This window comes from Ambystoma mexicanum, chromosome 11 (assembly GCF_040938575.1).
Source record: "Ambystoma mexicanum isolate Mex_15411 chromosome 11, UKY_AmexF1_1, whole genome shotgun sequence".
In the NCBI taxonomy this organism is placed as follows: Eukaryota; Metazoa; Chordata; class Amphibia; order Caudata; family Ambystomatidae; genus Ambystoma; species Ambystoma mexicanum.
The window spans coordinates 1,100,694,980-1,100,714,995 of record NC_090934.1 but is presented as its reverse complement, the minus strand read 5'-3'; the positions used below and the strand labels follow the sequence as shown (position 1 = coordinate 1,100,714,995).

The window sequence follows — 20,016 nt, the reverse complement described above, 5'->3', positions numbered from 1 at the left end:
AGGTCACATTTTTGTTCTCGTGGCCATCACCTCTGCCAGGAGAGTGGGTGAGATCCAGGACCTGTCCTGCAAGCGGCCATATTTGACTTTCCACGAGACAAGGGTGTTGCTGCCGACACACTCCTCCTTAATGCCCAAGGTTCCATCAGAATTTCATCTCAATGACTCCCTGGTGTTGCCTGTGTTTTTGCCAACGCCTTCCTCGCCCGCTGAAAGGACTTTGCACTCGCTGGATGTGGCTCGAGCGCTGAAGTTTTATGTGGCCCGCACAAAGAGTTTCCGGAAGACTTTTCAGCTTTTTGTGACCTTTGGTCCTGTGAACTATGAGAAGGCCTTGTCCAAGGATCCCATCTCCAGGTGGCTCTCCGACAGCATCACTCATTGTTTCTGGTTGGCAAACAGACCGCTGCCTGGGCGTCCAAGAGCCCATTCTACCCGAGCGATCTCTGCGACATCGGCGTTCCTGTCTGGTGTGCCCCTGCTGGACATATGCAGGGTTGCTATGTGGAGGTCTGTGCACACCTTCACGAAAGTCTACTGCGTAAACAGGGATTCCAGAGAGGAGTCCAGAGTCAGCCAAGTAGTGCTATGCAACCTGTTCGCTTGAAGGTGAGCCTGGTGAGGAGGTTAGAGTAATTGCTTATGTTGAGCCTTGCTGCCTCCCTTGGTTTTGTATGTTTGTACTGCTGTGTATTTTTCATTCATGAGGATGTTAATCCATGCCAGACTGAACGCTGGAGAAGGAACAAGTTACTTACCTGTAACTGTTGTTCTCCAGGACTGGTCTGGCATGGATTCACATGCAAAGCCTCCATCCTCCCCTCTACGCTGCTTCTTGGTCATACTGCCACTTTACGAGCTACCAAATCTGAAGATAGCTGCCAGAGGAGGTGCTTAGGGAGAGGGCAGTCATTGGTTGGGGGCAGTATGACCCAGAACTTAGTGATTGATTTATCGGAGAAAGACAGTTTATAAACAAAAGTGAAACTTTTTTCTTTTACCGAGGATTCCTGGCCTGACGGGGAATAATCATGAGCATGTAAATCCATGCCAGACCAAGGCTGGAGAAAAAGTTACAGGTAAGTAACTTGTTCCTTCCTGGTGTCACTGGATTTGCAGGACACCTACTTCCACGTCCCCTTCCACCAGAAGCACCGCAAGATCCTGTGGTTCATGGTCCAGGGATGAAACTCGCAGTTCAAGGGACTACCCTTTAGCCCAAAATTGTTCCCAAAGATCTTTACAAAGTGCTCGGCTCCAGTAGTGGTGCATCTTCTGTTAGGCAGAATCCTGTGCAGTGCCCTTAGGGACCACTACACAGAATTAAGACTACAAATGGTAATACAAGTTCACCTTTGGTACAAGCCTGTACTACACTGTTAAATTGGTAGCAGTAGCGGAGCAGCCAGACTTATCTCAAGAGTAAATGAGCAGTAGTAGAGATTACACAAAGGACCACAATTACTGTGACTCAAGCAAACACTGACTCAAGGTTTCAGGTAAAAAAATAGAAGTACATTTATTTTTAAACCATATGTTATGAAACACTTCACTTCTATAAATTCGAAACCATACGTAAAATACACTACACACAACAAATTCCACTTGTTCCAGTAAATTCAAGGTAAGTACATTAGGATTTGACAGACCGGTGTTGCGATACTAACGTGTACCCGCGGATAGAAATGCTCACGCAGTTAAAACACACTTTGTACTTAAGAATTTCAAACAAGGGAAAAGTGAATAAAAATCAAAGGCAATACTTTTTTAAGGCAAGGAGACTTGGGGACTTGTTCAAAGATACAGATTAAAGTCAATAGGCCTGCGCCAGTGTCAAGGGAGCAGATGCTCAGTTGCCGAAGATCACACGTTGAACAGTTCGAGATTCGAGATGCCAAGAGTTTGTAAAAGATTGTCAAATGGAAGGAAAAGTTATAAGAGGGAGGGAAGAAAGAAAAAATCTTCCTGGAGGAAAAGGGTTCACCCCGATTCCGGCTGGTCAGGCGGAAAGACCGACCAAATGTGCACAGTACCTTATTCCGTTGGTGAAAAGCTTGTGCCGCGGCAGTTGTTCCTGGTAGTTCCTGCAGACTCACGGTTCCTGCGGCTTCAGTCGTGGGGACAAGAAGGACATCTGGAGGGATCTGCACTACCCAGGGATGAGGCAAGCAGCAGCGAAAAGAACAACAATGAATAAAAGGTGCGCTCCTTTTAATCAGGAGAGGGCTCTTCTGATGGCTATCCGGACCACTACAGTACAGCAGTGATTTCGACCCAGGAGAGGATTCTCTGACTGAAGAAAAGACAAGCTGGTTTATCCCACCAGGCTCAAGGGAAGAAGACTCCAGACTGGATCTTCTCTTGTCGTTGAAGGGTAGATAGCTCATGGCTGCAGCAGGGCTTCACCGGGACTCGGGGTTGCAGCAGCTGTCGTCTTCTCCGCTTCTCTTCGGTTCCTTGCGGTTCCAATGGCGACTCTGACTTCTAGCCCAAGAGTCCTGCTTTTTATGCCAAAATCCCCAATTCACACAGCCTGGCTGTCAATCACTCAGCAGGGGGGTTGTCCAGCCCGGACAACCACCTTAGCCAATCAACACAAAGTGCGACTCGGGTCTCCAAAGAGACCCTTTGCAGGGGGTGACTACACCCCTCCCACACATTCAGCCCACCTAGACACCCAGACGCCAAAGGAGGGCTTCTGGTCAGAAGCCCGCCAAAGGTCGGCGGACAAAGGAGGCAAACCTGGTTTGCCGCGCAAAGAAAGGCCCAAGAAGGATGTTAACAAAAAGAAATGGCGATTAAACCCAACCGGAGCCGAAATAAAAAGTATTTGGGCTAGCGGGTTTAAAGTTCGAGGCTACTAAAATAGCCTAAAACATTACCACGTTATGTAATATAATCGTGGTAGGAATATTAGGGTAGATACCACTGCCACCAGCCAAGTCTTAATGTTAAGGGAGCGAAACAATGCTCCAGGAGGTACAGATAAAAAGGGCTAAGGATTAACCCTTTCCAATACTCCATGTGAGATGGGGTGTACTGGATCTGTGGTTAAATGACTATGCAAAGTTAATGGCAACTTTACCCTTTTCTGGAGGACAGTAGTCAGCCCCAGAAATTGAGTCGGTGGGAGGTCTAAAAAACAGCCCTGTGTCACTGCACTGAAGGTGCTGTGTAACACACAAAAGAGTGGGGATACTGAAGTGGTCTACTCCAGAGCCCACAATCACAAAAACAGATGAAATGCACATGGCAAAACACAGGTAAGAGTGGGGGAAAAGCTCACACTCTTTCCAAGTGGAAAACATAAAGTCCAGAAATCCAGCAAAGCTGCTGTGGGAGTCACTAGGTAAAGGAAATTAGTCATAGAATGAGAATTCTCCCCAACATCTTCATCTCAAAGGCATTAATTTCTACCCCTATCTGGACGTTTGGCCAGCACACGGTGAGGACTGCGTGTCTGCCGACGGATCTGGGAGTTTCCATAAATCATCCAAAGTCCTGCTTGGAGCCATCGCAGAACTCTGTTTCTGGAAGCCTGACTCGACACAGTAACTTTTCTGGCATCTCACTTGGAAGAGAATGCGATGGCCAACCTAGGGTAGGTGCAGCGCCTGTCGTTGAAGTCACTGCTGGGCATGATGTCCTCCTCCATCAACCTCGTCTGCCTTTGCAGACTACAGATGAGGCCTCTCCAGGAGTTGTTAGACGCGAGGTGGCTGCAAGTCTCGGGATCCTGGCAGACAAGATCGCCCTGAATGAGACATTCTGATGGTGGGACGTGCGCCCTCATCTCACTCAAGGGGCTCCATTTCAATTCCCTGCTTACCAGTCGACGGTCACCATGGATGCTTCTCTCAAAGGTTGGGCAGCCCACACCGGACAATTGCACGCCAGAGACCTCTACCTGCCAGAAGAAAATACCCTTCACATAAACGTCTTGGATCTTCGGGCCGTCTTCTGGGCCCTCAAGTCCTTCATGCTGTCGCTGAGGGACAAGGTGGTGAGGATCTTCATGTTCATACCACCACCATGTTCTAAATCCGGAAGCAGGGTGGGACGTGCTCTCCGGCTCTCTACAGGGACGCCCAGGATCTGTGGCACTGGGCCATTCGTCCGGACATGTTTCTCATCCCTTTTCACCTGGCGGGCACCAAGTACACTATCGCAGACTCGCTTAGCAGGGAGCAAAATACTTGCCACGAATGGGAGCTTCGCCAGGACTAGGTGGATCTTCTATTCTAAGAATGAGGTCAACCACAGATCGAACTTTACGCGACGTTGACCAACTACAAGTGTCATGAGTTCACCAGCCGGTTCCTACAGCCGAGGAGCATGGGGGATGGTTTCTCTTTCCCGTGCGAGGGACTCTTCCCATATGCTTTTGCTCCGTTCCCACTCCTGCTACGAGTGATCAACGCACTCGGACAGTGTCACTGCAAGATGATACTCGTCGCTCCCATGTGGCTGCGTCAGATCTGGTATCCAGACGTGTTAAGTTTGTCAGCGGCTCCGGCCATCAGGCTGCCGCTACTTCCCGATCTTCTCGCCAGAGAGGGAGCTGCGATTCTACACCACGACCCGCCATCGCTGAATCTCAGGGCCTGACTGCTGCAGCCCTAGAATTTGGACATTATTCTTTGCCAGCACAATTTAAGGACATCCTGGCCCAGGCCAGAGCGTCTTAAACATTGACGTGCTACGGCCATAAGTGGAAGAGTTTCTCTGTCTGGCGTCGGGCTCAGAAGGTTACTCCTCTGCATGTCACAGCTCTGCAGCTCCTACCATACCTGCTTTCCTTGGCCAAGGCTGGACTGGCTCCAGCGTCTTTCAAGGTACACCTGACCACCATATCCTATTACACCAGGACAATGGGTAGGCCTTCCCTGTGGTCGCACAGGCTCATCAAGGAGTAGCAACGGCCTCTCCAGGACTTTTCCGACGGTGAAGGCTCCAGCTTGGGAACTCAATGTGGTCTTGACTAAGCCCTTTGAATAGGTGCATTAAGCCCTGCTCAAGTTTCTCTTTTGGAAGACGACGTTGCTTGTGGCGATAACCTCGGCCAGGCGGGTCGGGGGAGATCCAGGCCCTGTTCTGCAAACAGACATACTTGTCCTTTCACACTTCAATGGTGGTACTGCGTACACAACCCACCTTTATGCCAAAGGTGCTGTCTGAGTTCCACCTCAACAAGCGTTTGGTGTTGCCTGTTTTCTTCCCGAATCCATCGTCGCCAGCGGAGAGGGACTTTGCATTCATTGGACGTTGCTTGTGCATTGAAGTTTTAAGTGGCACGCACAAGGAGTTTTCGGAAGACTTCTTAGTTGTTTGTCAATTTTGGGCCTGTGAATCACGGAAAGGCCTTTTTGAAGCCTTCCATATTCAGATGGTTCTCTGGCTGCATCATGCACTGTCATCGGCTGGCTAACCGACCTCTTCCTGGCCGGCCGAGAGCCCATTCCACCTGAGTCATTGCAGCAACCACTGAGTTTCTCTGTTGTACCCGTGCACAAAGGGCTGCTACGTGGAGGTCCATGCACACCTTCACAAAGTTTTGCTGCATCGAAAGGGGTTCCAAGGATGAGTCCGCCAAGCAGTGCTACGCAACCTGTTCACTTGAGGTGTGTCTGTTCCAGGGTTAAGTATTGTTACTTCTGTTGAGCCTTGCCACCTCCTGAGGTTGTGCATTTGTACTGCTGTGTAATCTTTATTCATGAGCATGTGAATCTATGCCAGACCCCATGCTGGAGAAGGTTTAAGTTACGTACCTGTTACTCCAGCATGGGTCTGGCATGGATTCACATGCAAACCCTCTCTCCTTTCCCTCAGTGGCTCTTCTTGGCTCATACTGCCACTTTACGTGCTTACCTAATATGAAGATGCCCACCATGGGTGGAGTTTAAGGAGAGGACTGTCATTGGATGGGGGCAGTATGACCCAGAGGACAGTGATTGGTTTAGAGGAGGAATACAGTTTTCAAGCTAAAGTTAAACAGTTTTTTTCTTTTTTACCGAGGATTCCTACCCTGACGGGGAATAATTGTGTGCATGTGAATCCATGCCAGACCCATTGCATGAATTCGCATGTGAACCCTCTCTCTTTCCCCTCTGTGGCTCTTCTTGGTTCACACTGCCACTTTACATGCTCTACCAAATCTGAAGATGGCCACCAGGGGTGGAGCTTGGGAGGGCAAGTGTCATTGGCTAGGGGGATATTATGAACTGAAGAACAGAGATTGGTTATAGAGGAGGCAAGCAGTTTTCAGTCTAAAGCGAAACTGCTTTCTTTTTTACAGTCGATTTCCAGCCTGACGCCAAGGAATATTCATGAGCATGTGAATCCATGCAAGACCCATGTTGGAGAACAGGAGTTACAGGCAAGTAACTTGTTCCTTCCACCCCCTCCATTTAGCTGCTGTGTTCACTTTGTTCATCGGGCCATTCCTTTTCTGGCCTTTACCTCGGGCTGTGTATCCCAAGTGAGGGCGTACAAAGTCTTTTAAGCCCCTCCCTCCCTGTGCAGTTCCACTGACATCTCCTGCTGCCTGCTTGATGGGTAAACAATTGCTCGCCGATTTTTCCTACTGCTGTAGACATACATCTCCACCGCTGGTGCGCTGTGCATGCTGTTCCGCTGACTGGTGAGCTCCTGCTATCTCTCTCCCATGAGTCGTATGTCTCATTGTTCGCCGCTAAGGATGCTGGAGTGAGTAGTGTTTCAAAGTTAGAGAGAACACTGTCCATCAGATTGAAAGCTAGTTACAGGTAATTGAAAGTGGTGCTCTCTACTTGCACTTAGGCACATGAGGAAGAAGGGTACAGAGACTGAGGCCCTCACAATTCCCTCACCCGCCTGTCGGACAGTGTTCGCTGTGGCATACAGCCTGTAATCCCCCATGCTCTGCCCCAGGTTGGATTGGGTCCATGTCTCCCTTCACAGGGTCATGGCCCTGACCCTGGCACACTAGGTAAACCCAAAAAGCCTCTAAGGTGTACATAATGTCTCGTAATTGAGAGGACAGTGATTTTAAATAGTCTGTTTTTAGATATCTGAATATATTTGTCCCAATTAGGTGTAGTGTGTATACCTTGTAAACAGTGTGTAATGTGGATTTGTTTTTTTAGGATGTGTTCGTCTTGAATTGCTCGTCTGAATGGATGTCTTCTAATCATGTGCTAGCAACATGTAGAACAGCTCTGAAACAACAAGGTGTTCTTGGACTAAACATGGCACCCTGCATGCGGGCCTTCCTTGAACGATTACCAATTATGCTTCAAGAACAGTATGCGTATGAAAAGGTAAAAATGTATATATATATCACTGTGAATTTATAAGACATGTTTTTGTTAACGGTGGTAAAATAGTACAAAAATATGTTTTATAGTCTGTAGTAACTTTTTAGCAGTTTTTGGCATAGTGCGATATTTTTTTAACAAGCGTGATGATATAAATGCGATTGGTTGCATTTTTTAAGTGTACCTGTTGCCGCATATATGATATGAAGATTGGGGCAAAAGCTTAAAATGCACATGGTCTTTTGGAAAAAGTAAATAAACAATGTAACAGCAATTATTACGTTGCTCTGGCCTAGTTAACATTGCTATTTAATACTTTAAAATAATCTTTTGATTTTGAAGGTTATCATATAATAATTTCAATCAGATACCTTTAAGAGCTCAATTGAAACAATGTTGAAACTGCAAGCATTGAGGAATTTGCATGCAATTTAAGCATATGTAATACTTTCTATGCTCAAAGCATGCATGGAATGTTATTTTGGTAATTCACATAATAGTGTCTGCAGATTTAGCTTTGGTATAGGACATTTCATTAGGCATTGCTCAATTAGTAGCCCAAAAAGGCTGCATCAATTGATACGTGATTTTGTGGTGTGAGAGGGAAGCATTTCCATGCTAAAGCTCTTACCATGAGATGGGAAATATCTTGACGAGTCCATCAGCACCGTAGAGACCATTAGTATAAAAGCATGTCCACGTTTGGTGACCATGTTTTTCCATTGTCGTGGAATTTCATGATGAATCTTAATAGATTTACTTGTAATGTAAAATTAGTTAACTTATTTGTTTCTGTGTTTGCATATTCATCTGATATGTGCACAGGAATTGCAACTTTAAAAAACATAACTATTTAAATGTTTACAAGTTCCATCCCAAAAAAAATGTTAGAGTGGCTTCCATGTGGATTTTTTTTTCTTCTTCTAGAGTCTGTTGTTTATGGTAAACTTGCCGCAATATTCAAAAGTTCACCATTTGTTCAATAGCAGTAATATTTCCAACAGTATCGTACGTTTTCAGTTTTGCATTTTACTATGCAAACCTTGTTAAGGACTAGAATATGAAATGTGAACTTTAACCTTGTCCAGCATTGGATCTTTCACATATTCACATTTATTTATTTATTTCAATTCTTAATAACGTGCCAAAAACACCCAAAGGCGTCACGGCGCACACAAAACAAACAAGACAGGGACACTCAAAGTGAACAGTGGGGATTGGAGATCAGCGAAAAGGAGACAGCTTAGTCGAAGACTAAGGTGTGTTAAAAAGATGGGTCTTGAGATTTTTTTTTAAAGTTAATTATTGAGGTGGAACTCTTAAGGTTAAGATGTAGAGAGTTCCACAGAGAGGGGGCAGCGACACTTAAATTGCTTTTACCAAATTTGACTAAGCCAAAGTGAGGCTGACTGAGCCTAGCTTGCTCAGTGGACCCGAGTGATCGACCAGGGACATAGCGATGTATGCACTGTGTCAGGTAGATAGGTGCAAAGTTAATCAAGCATTTGTATATAAGAGCGAGTATCTTGAAGGATACCCTGTGCTTGATGGGCAACCAATGGAGTTTCTTCCCATGCTTCAGTAATAGACAGATGCCTGAATAGACCAAGCACTGCTCGGACTGCACCGTTTTTAGAGTAATCTGGAGGGCGGCGATATTAGCTGCAGACATACATGCAAGGAGACTATTGCAATAGTCTAACCTACAATTAACAAGGGCAGATGCAAGAAGGGACATGTTGCTGACAGATAGAAAAGGGCGCATTGCGCACAGTTTCCTATTAATCCAGCTACACTTTGCTCTGGTTTTAGCGACATGCAAGCGCATTAAGAGTTCAGCGTCAATGGTGACGCCAAGGACCTTAACACTTTGGGCCACTGGAATAGACAAATTGGCAATAGTAAATGAGGCATATTCCTTGGGGAGGTTCTTTAACATGTGACTAGATCCTGCAATGAGGATCTCTGTTTTGTCCGCATTCAGAGCCATGAAATTCTGACTCGTCCAAGAATGGATGATGGAATAGATGGCCTTGGAATCTGTGGGGTAGGAACCTGAAAGTTCAAGGATGACCTCGGTATCATCTGCATAGTTGGTATACAACCCAGGTCATCCAACAGAAGAAGCAGGGGGAGAATTTAGATATTAAAAAGTGTGGGGGATAAAGAAGATCCTGTTGTTTGAATATTCCCCATTGTCCGGCTGTGAATCCTCGGTTAACATTAGAACAGTTTTCATTTACATTTGAAATTGCAGTCACTCTAGTGTTCTCTTGGGTTTGCTGGGTCATATTACCTCCTCACTTAGCTCCACCCCTAGAGGCCTTTTTCAGATTTTTTAACACACATTCAAGTGTTGTGGAGTCGTCGGAAGTTCCTTTCTTCATTCGATGTCCACCATCCGTTGATGATGACCAAGGCATCCACCTTGTTGATGACTAAAAAATGGCCATCAACGACATTGACAACTTTATCGGCCACAATAGCTTCTGCTTTCTCTTTGCCTCCTGCCGCCTGACCCACATATGATTCTTTTTGCTCTCCTTGATGCAAACATCCTCTTTTTAAGATGGCTCCTTATGTTCCCTGTGCTGTCCCTGGTCCATCTTAGGTGCCCCCTGAAGACATCCTGGAACATCTGGTAGCAACTGATTTTGAGGGGCCGGAAACTGTGTTTTCGGAAAACTAAGGGGAAGAAGTTCTTTCATCGCTGCCGCCAGCTCAGCCACTTCCAATTATACAGCCACAACATGCCCCTCGTACGCCTGCTGCCCCTTAACCTGTGCCTGTCTCCAGTCAACCATGGACACACTCAGTCACTGGACACTTTGTTAACTATACAGGCCCTTGTATCAGAAACGCTGTCTAGGGTGCTGTTGGCCCTTGCCACTCCCAAGATCTACCTGCTCCTCTGGCTCCACCTAGAAGCCACAGTCAAGTCTCCCCCTTGGCTCCTCGCCCTCCTGTTTGATCCCTCAGAGTCTGAGTCTGAAGACTACTCTTTTCAGGGTGAAGTCTCTACTTGTACTTCAACGGGTGAGTTTTATTACCTTGTTCCGCCAGATGGCGAACCTGACAATCTTTCCATTCTTGATTTCTTGCCGGACAAGAAAGAGGAGGCATCTTGGTACAGTGGACATTGCTGACACCGGTTTTCATTCGATGGGCTTTGGTGTGGTGCTGCGCCAGTAGGGATGGCTAAAGGCTATCAACTTCCGGCCGAAAGTGCAAGCTAAGATCGTGGATTTGCCTTTCGACAGAGATCGGGAAAATAATTGATGATACCCTCTAGGCCATTAACACTGACACTGCCCGGTCTTTGAGGATCCTAAAGCAACACTGGAAGTCTTTTCGTTACCAGAAATCTAGATTTTCATGTACAGAGACTATAGACTGTCTAAGCAATTCACTGCATATCAATCCGGAGATAACTACAGAGGAAAGTCCCAGCCCTACAAAGACAGCCATCGGCAACTCAGCTGCTCCCAAGCGAGTGGTCGAGCCACTAAGCAGGCCATGCCAGGATTCCAGGCCGCATCTCCATGTCGACTCCTGGTTGGAGGACGTCTTTCCCCTTTACTCACTGAGTGGTCAAACATCACCAAAGACTAATAGGTGCTGTCCTTACTCCAACACAGTCACACCCTGGAATTTCAGAGCCAGTCGTCCAGCATTCCTCCAATCAAAAAAGTGGAAAACATCTTTCAGTGCTTTGACGCAAAGTCCAAGCCCTTTCCAATCGAGCCAAAGAGCGCGTTCCTCGCGCCCATTGGGGGCAGGGCATTTTTTCAAATGGGTTTCCTTGTAAGGAAAAAATCAGACTATTGGAGACCAATTTTGGACCTTCGTCTATGGAACAAATTAATCCGTTCACAGTTTTTACAGATGGTTACACTTCAACACATCCTCACCCAACCTCAACAGGGGGATTTCTTGTTTTCGTTGGACTTGGAATATGCATACTTCCATGTACCTATCCATCGTTTCCACAGGATTTACCTCTGGTTCACATTGGCGAGCTTGCACTATCAATTCAATGCACTACCCTTCAACCTCAAGTCTGCTCCAAGGGATTTCACAAACTGCGCGCCTTCATCAAGCGGGCATCCATGTATATCCATACCTCTGTGATTGGTTGATCAGAGCTCCTTCCATTCCTCATGCCATATGTCATACCCCAACAACAATATGCTGTTTATCCTCACTAGGACTCTCCATTAATCACAGCAAGACCTACTGCACTCCTTCCCAGCAGATGCAGTTCCTGGGTGCACAGCCCAGCCTGCTCTCACGGAAGTGAATTGTACTAGTCAGTTCTTAGAAATCTCTTCTCTGAATGATGTTGTCTTGCAACCCCTGATACAGCACTGCTGGCTTTGGATGAAGCCTCTTCAGGAGTTCTTGAATGCCTAAGTGAAACATGTCTTCAGCAACTGGGACGGTTCTATGTGTTAAAATCACGGCAAAAATGGCCGTGAACACAAAATATCGCAGCAAAAATGCTGTGGTTTTGACGCTGCAATCCATGTAAAGGATGCAGGGGACACCCCTGCAGCCCCCAGACTCATACCATTTAAGGGGAGCGGGGGACACCCCTACAACCCCCGCTCCTCTTTAATGGTGTAATGGGGTACACCTTTAACTGGTCAAACACAGCATTTTTGCCGAGATTTTTTTTTTACTGGCAATATTTTTGCTGTGATTTTATCACTGCATACCACTGGGACGACATTGTCACTCGGGCACCCCTTCCATGACCCCTTGCACTGGTGGTCTGTGCCCACCAGTGCTTTAAATGGGGTAAGAAATCGAGGGGGGGTTCCTCATTTGGGGAGTGGCTTGTGGGATGGGCATGGCCTAATAAAGTACACAAACCATAGTAAGGAATGCACATAAATATATAAATGCTTACATTTATGTATTTGTTTGCGTGCCTTATTATGGTTTGTGTACTACAAGATGGCTTGAAAAGTACATAAACCATAGTAAGGGACAAACACAAATATATAACATTTATATATTTGTGTGCATACCTTATGGTTTGCGTATTTTTCAAGCTATCTTTTTAAAACATTTCTATGTTTATAAAAGATGGCTTGAAAAGTACACAATTCAATCCATCTTTTAAAAAGCTTTGACGACGGACAAAGCCTGAGGCGTCTTTGTCCACCGGTAAAGCTTTATAAAAGATGGCTTGAATTGTGTACTTTTCAAGCCATCGTTTATAAACACAGAAATATGTCACTGAGTCCCCAGGTTCGCCGAGGGTCAAAGACGCCCCGGTGACCAGGGGAGGGGGAAACAAAAGGACAGTAACTTCCTCTGGTGAGGAATTTACAGTGACTGACAGAAGTGCCAGCCAGTCACAGCGTCGCTGTGGTTGGCTGGCACTTTGAGCTTGCCTGACTTAATGGCAGGCGCATCTCCCGTCGCAGCCGGATAATGCATCCCGCCAATGTTGTGGTGGGACGGGGGCCCTGGCAGTGCCCCACTTCTTGGAGACTGCTTGAGCCTGGCCCAGCCCATATAAAGCATTGGTGCCAACCAATCTTGTTCAGGGGTGCACAATTTCAGCTTCCGACACATCAGATTACAGTCAGTCTACGCATACTTCGAGGGCTGGGAGGCGCAGATCGCCAGATAACATGCCCGAAAAACTGTTGCACATCAATATCCCCGAACTAAGAGCTGTGTTCTCGGCTCTGAAGTCGTTTCGTCTCCGTCTCTCGAGAAAAGGCGTTTGGTTGTAAACAAACTGCACTACCACCATGTTTTATATACAGAAACAAGGAGGCACTGTAATGGAGGCATGCTATCAACAGTAAGACAGACACACAAGTGACCACAGTTCAAGGATGTTTATTGAACTTCAAAAGGGGTTAGAAATACGCCTATCTAATCTTAAAACAAAAGGTGGGAGCAAGCTACAACCATCAAAAAAGAATGCAGTCTTAGTGGTGTCTTGTCAAAACAAAAGGGCCTGTGCTAAAAAACCTTAACCTTACCTTACTCTAAATACAAATAGTGTGGGAAACAATGTTATGTAAAAGAAAGAAGTGTTCAAGATATGATATGTCGGGATATTCAGGTCGTTGGCCTCCCTTAGCCAAGTTTTCGGCACGGGACAAGGCAGTGCAGTCAAGCTTAGCACAGTCTCTGGCTTCTCTAAACAAGGGTAAAGTTCAAACATTAGCATTAGGGCCTTCCGTGCGCAAGTCTCTTCACCTTTCAAAGTCTCTTCTTTGAGAGGGCCTGATACAACAGTCAAACAATACGTTCTGTTCCTCTTAGTCTTTCACATATACTCAATTTCTCAGGTGATGCCCTATTCACCTCGGGTCCCCCTCACCTGGGCTCAGATCCCCTTTCACGCAATGCTCATAGGATTTTCATATATCCAATTTTTCGGGTGATTCACAGTTCACCCTAGATCCCCCTCAGCCGGGCTCCGACCAATTTAATTAACTCTCCCAAAAGCATTCAATTTATCTCCCTCATCCGGTCTCGGACCCATTTTATCTACTTTGTCATCAACTTTCTTGGCAGTATTAACATCAAAGACTCTAGATTGTGCACCAGATTATGCTTGACCCGCCACAAGACCACTTCAATGCACAGTTCTTTGCCACTCTTTCACCATTATCAACTCTCAGTTGGATACCTTACAGAGACCTTCGAATGAGCATGCACGCTGTACCGGACCACTCTGTCAAGGGTATCGTCTCTTGGTTTCAAAGTTCAATCACTCGTCTGTTTTTCAGTTTTACTCGCGTTGCTGACCACATGCCTTTCATACACTGTTCGCTTCAGCTCTCAACCTACAGTCCCTCCCTCACTCTCCATGCTACTAAACTCTTAATCTCCTCCCTTATCTTCTCTCGCCTCTTCTACTGCTCCTCCTTACTCTTTGGACTTCCTACGTTTCATCTTGCCCCCCCTAAATCTATCTACCACTCTGCCGTCCGCACCCTCTGTCTCCTCTCCCCCGCGACTCCATCTCTGCTTCCCTTTCCTCTCTTGGCTGGCTTCCCTTTCACTCCCAACTTAAATTTCAATTTCTCTGCCTAGTCTTTAAATCTCTCTACGGTCTTGCTCCCCCTTATCGCTCCTCCCTCCTCGCGTTCTACACTCCCTCCTGCTCCCTTCGCTCTGCTGACCACTTCCTTCTCACTGTTCCTCCTTCCCTTTGTGCCTCACCGCTCCTTCCATCTCCTAGCCCCCCTTCACTGGAACTCTTTACCTCTCTCACTCTGCTCTACCTCTACCTTTTCCTCATTCCGAACTTCCCTCAAATCCCTCCTTCTCCATTCCCCGCCACAAAACCCCCCCTTCCTGCTCACCTCCCACCTTGCCTTATCTCCTTGATCATCTCCCCCCACCCCCCATTCTCACCATTCACCCCATCAGTTTTCCTCCTCCTCCTCTCCCCTCCCCCTCCCCCTCCCTCTCAGTTCTACTGCACTACTCTCCTTCTCCCCTCCAGTTAATTGCTCTACTTATTGTTTTGTTGGTCTGATTCTCAATTGTAAATTGCTTCTAATGTTACTGTTATAATGTTAATTGTCATATGTATCCTGTTGTTAAAATGTGCAGCACTTTGGTGTAAAGCGCTATATAAACTAAATAAATACAAATACAATGTTGTCGCTTGCCACCTTGGCACAGACCAGTCCGGTATCAGTCTCCCCAATTTACTGGCTGTGTTGATTTCACTGGCGCTGCTTTGTTGTAGGAACCAAGGACAGTACTGCAGTAGCAAGCGATTCTCCCCACCTTGATTATCGACGCGGGAGGGCCCCGGGTACCTCCGACACTCAATGCAGGGTTCTTCTGCCTGGCTTCCTGGTCTTGTGATTTCTATTCTCAAGGTTTCGTAAAAGTAATGGTTCCTTGTCGAAGAGGTCAGGGGACCTTCCCTCCTTGCGATCTGCTTTTGGTTTGGTGTCTTTCTCCTCTTGTTAAACTGCTATCTTGGAACTGCTGTTTCCTCATGTGCTTTAGCTCGCTCAGAGTGTGCTCTCGTGCTGCGCCCTTTTGTTTCGATGGTCAGTAAGGTTTATAGTGAAAAGTTTGAATACAAAAGGATCGAATGCAATAGTTTCGAATCAAAAGGACCGGAAAAAACAATTTAATGCACAGTTTATTTATTTTTTTGGAGGGGGGGTCCCCCCTCACTCTCCCCCACCCCCCCAACCTTGTCTCGCCATTCAGTATTGCACTCCCCGAAGACCCCTCTCCCAGGTGATCCTCCTACACTGGTGTCCACCCCCAGGAACTGGATCCAAAAGCGATGGCCGTGTCGTGGTCACCTGGATGACAGATCCCCGGGGACTAGCAGGTGAGACACCATCAGGTTTCTCACAGCCCCCAATAACCTCTACTCTCAGCAGATGCACATTCCCTCTGGATGTGGGGCCTGGCACACCGGATGTTCCTATTCTCCTTTCATCTGCCGGGCATCCACAATTCGATTGCTCACTCTCTCAGCAGGAGACTATATTCCTGTCATGAGTAGGAAATCCTCCACGACCAGCTTCTTCATATCTTTCAGACCAAGGGTATTACGGTGATAGACTGCTTCACCATAAAGAAGAACATAAAATGCAGGGCATTCGCCAAGCCGGAACCCTGAGGGATGCCTTAGTGTTTCTATAGACAAACCTATTATTCTACGCATTCTGTCGGTTTCCACTGATCCCCAGGGTTGTACACACTCTTAGAAGAGAACGGTGCAAATTGATCCTGATTGCCCTAGCCTGGCCGAGACAATTCTGGTTCTCAGAACTCCTTAGCCTTTCGTCACCACCTCCGATACATCTGCCTCCTGTCTTCAACCTCCTCTCTAGGGACAATGGAGCAGTCCTGCGCCACGACCCAGCATCTCCTCAACCTGGCTCTTGCTTTCCTAAAATTCTGATGTTTTCATATATCACAGGATTGCGAAGATATTATTGCAAAGGCACCTTCCATGATCTCTTGTTATCATAATTGTAAACATTTTATGATTTGGTGTTCTGACAATCATGTTGATAGTCATCACTTCCTGTCTCAGGACATTTTGCCATACCCCATATCTTCTGCCTGTAGTGGACTTTCACATTCCTTTATTAAATTTCTTCTTGCAGCAATTTCCTGATTTACCCACGCACCTGCCACACCATCATTGTGATCGCATCTCTTGCTAAGGAGTTCCTGAAAGGCCTCTTCTGGATCTTCTCACCTGTGCGGGCATCGGCCACTGCATAGGAGTTGAACGTTGTTCTTTCGAAGCTGATGGGCCCTCCGTTTGAGTCCTTGCACAAGGCAGACATCAAATTCCTTTCTTGGAGGACTGTTTTTCTGGTCGCAATCACCTCTACCAAGAGGGTAGGTGAGATCCAGCCTTTCTCATGCACACCACTGTATCTGGGTTTCTACAAATAAAAGGTTGTGTTATGGACAAATCCCACTTTCATGCCTAAGGTGCCTTCCTCATTCCATCTTAATGAGTCTTAGGTCCTGCCTGTTTTCTTTGCCTCGCATTCTATCCTGGTGGAACACTTGCTGCATTCTTTGGACGTCATGCAGGCTTTAAGGTATTGTGTTGCCCGTACAAGGCAACTCTGCAAGTCATCTCAATTATGGGTGGCTTTTGGCACCTAGTGTGTACGCAAAGGGCTGTCCAAGTTCTCGGTCTACTGCTGACCATTGGCCTGTATCTCCTACTGTCACTGCATTGCTGGCTGGCCACTTCCGGTTGGCCTAGGGTATACTGTGCAAGGGCTGTTTCTTTCACTACCGCCTTCCTCCCCAGTATCGCGCTGTTGGATATCTGCAGGGCGGCCACATGGTAGTCTGTCCACATCTTCATGAGATTCTACTGTGTCGAGAGGGATTTCGCTGAGGAGTCCAGAGTCAGACCAGCAATGCTTCACCATCTGTTCTCATAAGGTGAGCTTTTCTGAAGGTGACACTATTTTCTCCCCCAATTTCTGCAGGTATGCATATGTGTACACTTCTTTATGAACTATTGAAACAGCATGTGATTCTATGAAAGATCCAGTGCTGGCGAAGGAATATGTTACTTACCTGTAACTTCTGTTCTCAAGCATTGGTATATTTCATATATTAATATGCAAACCTCCCACGTACCCAGCTTGGCTCTTCTTGGCTCATATTTCTGCTTTGAGGTGCAATCTGCTAATCGAAAGATGGCCTCGAGGGGTGGCACGAAGGTAGTCTCTGCCTATTGGCTGTGGGGCAATGTGACGCAGAACTACTCTTAGAGAACACTGAAGTGACTGCAGTTTCAAATTCAAATGAAAACAAATGTTATAGGATTCCATGCCTGACGGCAGGGAGTATTCAGACAGCATGTGCATATATGAGAGATGCCAAAGCTGGAGAACCGGAGTTAGAGGTAAATAACCTATTCCTTAAGACAGGCCCTTTCCCAAACTGGAGCCTTTTCACTCACCAAGTTGAGACTATTAGGCTGCCAGAACTCCTGTTTGAGTTCCGTCTACCATTAGGTCAATTGATAAAGAATAGGGGAATAGACCATGGGAGTAAGACACGTGCTGTAGGTGTCTAGAACCTGATAGAGGTAATTGATGGCAGGGTCATTATCTCTGGGTTGTACTGGATGTTACGTGATGGGTGGATACCACCCTTTGGACCCTCATCGAAAGAATGTCCGGCAGATCAGTGCGAGGTGTCGGAAAGACATTGGCGAAAGGGGGTAGAGTGTTTGTTTGCATGTGTGCTCACAGGCACTTAAATGCAGTAATCTACTGCAAGAGCCAATAATGATGAAATAAAGATTCCTACATAGGTAGCGAGCATCAGCTGTAATACATAGGTTCAACACCTCAAATTCAGATGACCCTCTAAGGTGTGGGATGCAGTGGTTGCCTTCGTCCAGATGATCTCGGGATATTCAGGGGTTTTGGGTTAAGGGATATAACATGGGCTTTATTAAACTGAGCCCAGAGAAAAAGAGGTGGGAAATGCCTCTGTGGGTGTACATGCTTGGAATCTGTATTGGCCAAAAGAATGATAACTACATAATAGCCTGAAAATCAGAGTTGCTCCCATTTGCAAACAGTGAATCAGAGGTGAGATCAAATGGACCTCCACTATCATAAAAATCGCACTAGCCTCTGATCAGGGGTGTGAACAGACCTAAGAAAGATAGGGGGTCAGAAAAGGCATTCTCTAGCAATAAAAAGAGTGTAAAAAACCTCCCCCCACTCTCCCTACTGTGAGGGGCAGAGGCCCGGTGAGGCCTAGGAAGGCCGCAATCATTGATTGTCGAGGCAGTTTTAGTTGTCGACGATGGAGGTGTCCGTCGAAAGTGCTGAAGCAGTTGGTAGTGCGGCGGGTGATGGGCAGTTGACGAAAGGATTGAAAGAAAGTCTAAAGTTAAACTTTGTCTAGCAAAAGGCGTTAACCTGAGGTACTCTGCAAATTAATGACTGACCACGATGGCAGAAAAAACAATCTGAGAGTCCTTGACGTGTGGAGGTCCATGTGTACATTGGACATCACACTAGGGATAGTATTAATGGCAGGCCCAGTCGATGTCCCTTTTTGAGTTTCGAAAACAAATCATGTAATACTCTGCAACTACCACTAGATGTCGGCCTATGCAAAGCATGTCAATCTAAGATGTTAGAACATTAGAAATACGATTACGGTGAGTAATGTATTATATAATGTAAATCTGTTCACAGTTACCTGTTGGGACCCGCCAGACGTCACTAGCTACATGACATTTGGACATCCAACCCATTTTCCCAGATTTCAGCCCCTGCACACATGAGATGGTTGCCTGAAAGCAGCTATCAAGGTGGTTGTAGAAGGACCGGACACAGCTCATTTCAATCATCTCAACGCGAGGAACAAAACTCAAGGTCCCTATGAGACCTTCAAAACCACATTTCAGGGCCCAAATACGCACCATTTGCCAGATATTTGCACTGCAAGGTTTTGTTCAAAATACAATTCCACACCGTTCCACCAATTTGCACCAAATTCTGCACAGTTACCTGTTAGGACCCTCAGGACTTCACTGATAAGATTTGGACACCCCATCCCTTTTGGACACCTCACCCCTTTCAACGAATTCCAGCCCCGACAATGCTCATTTTAAGCCATTCAACGCAAGAAACAAAACCCCAGACCATGTTTCAAGGCTGTAGGATGCACAGTTTCCGAGATATTTGCGCTGCAATGCACTTCACCACGCATGGGGGGGGCTACCAGTGGGCAGAGCTGACAGACGGTCCCTGAATGCTACAGCACGCCAACTCTCGCCTCCTCTCCAGGTCTGCTCCGGGATATGCCACATGCGCCCATTCTCAGTGCAGTTTACTTCAGAGTGCAAAGCACATCAAGCGATCAGCAATGTCATGATGCCTACCCCCGGGCATCCGGATCGAGTCCATCAGCCCTGGGAGCAGGCATCCAGATACTTATTAAAACCCCAACAGCCCCGGCTGGGGGCTGTTTGGGTTCAGTCCTGGCGCCTTAGGCGCCAGGCTCATCTTAGAAATCAGCCTGGCGCCATAGGCACCAGGCTCATAGACATTACTTACCTCATGCAGACCATGCTGCAAATGAATCCAAGACAACGTGAGGCCTGGATGGGACTATTTTATTACAGGGACTATTTTTTTACTCGGGTGTGGTTCTGGGGAACTTCTTACCTGGAACTACTTTGGAGGCTATTTAAACCACA

At 46.7% G+C, this 20,016-nt stretch overlaps 1 protein-coding gene across 10 annotated transcripts in view; it reads left to right on the top strand.

Annotated features, from left to right (window-relative positions):
* Positions 1–20,016, top strand: part of HERC1 (HECT and RLD domain containing E3 ubiquitin protein ligase family member 1) — a 3,379,312-nt gene that overhangs the window by 2,725,572 nt on the left and 633,724 nt on the right. For all 10 annotated transcript variants that reach the window (XM_069624399.1, XM_069624403.1, XM_069624396.1 and 7 more), the window contains exon 60: positions 7,125–7,298. In XM_069624399.1, coding sequence (XP_069480500.1) covers positions 7,125–7,298 — 174 coding nt within the window. The remainder of the gene's footprint in view (positions 1–7,124; positions 7,299–20,016) is intronic.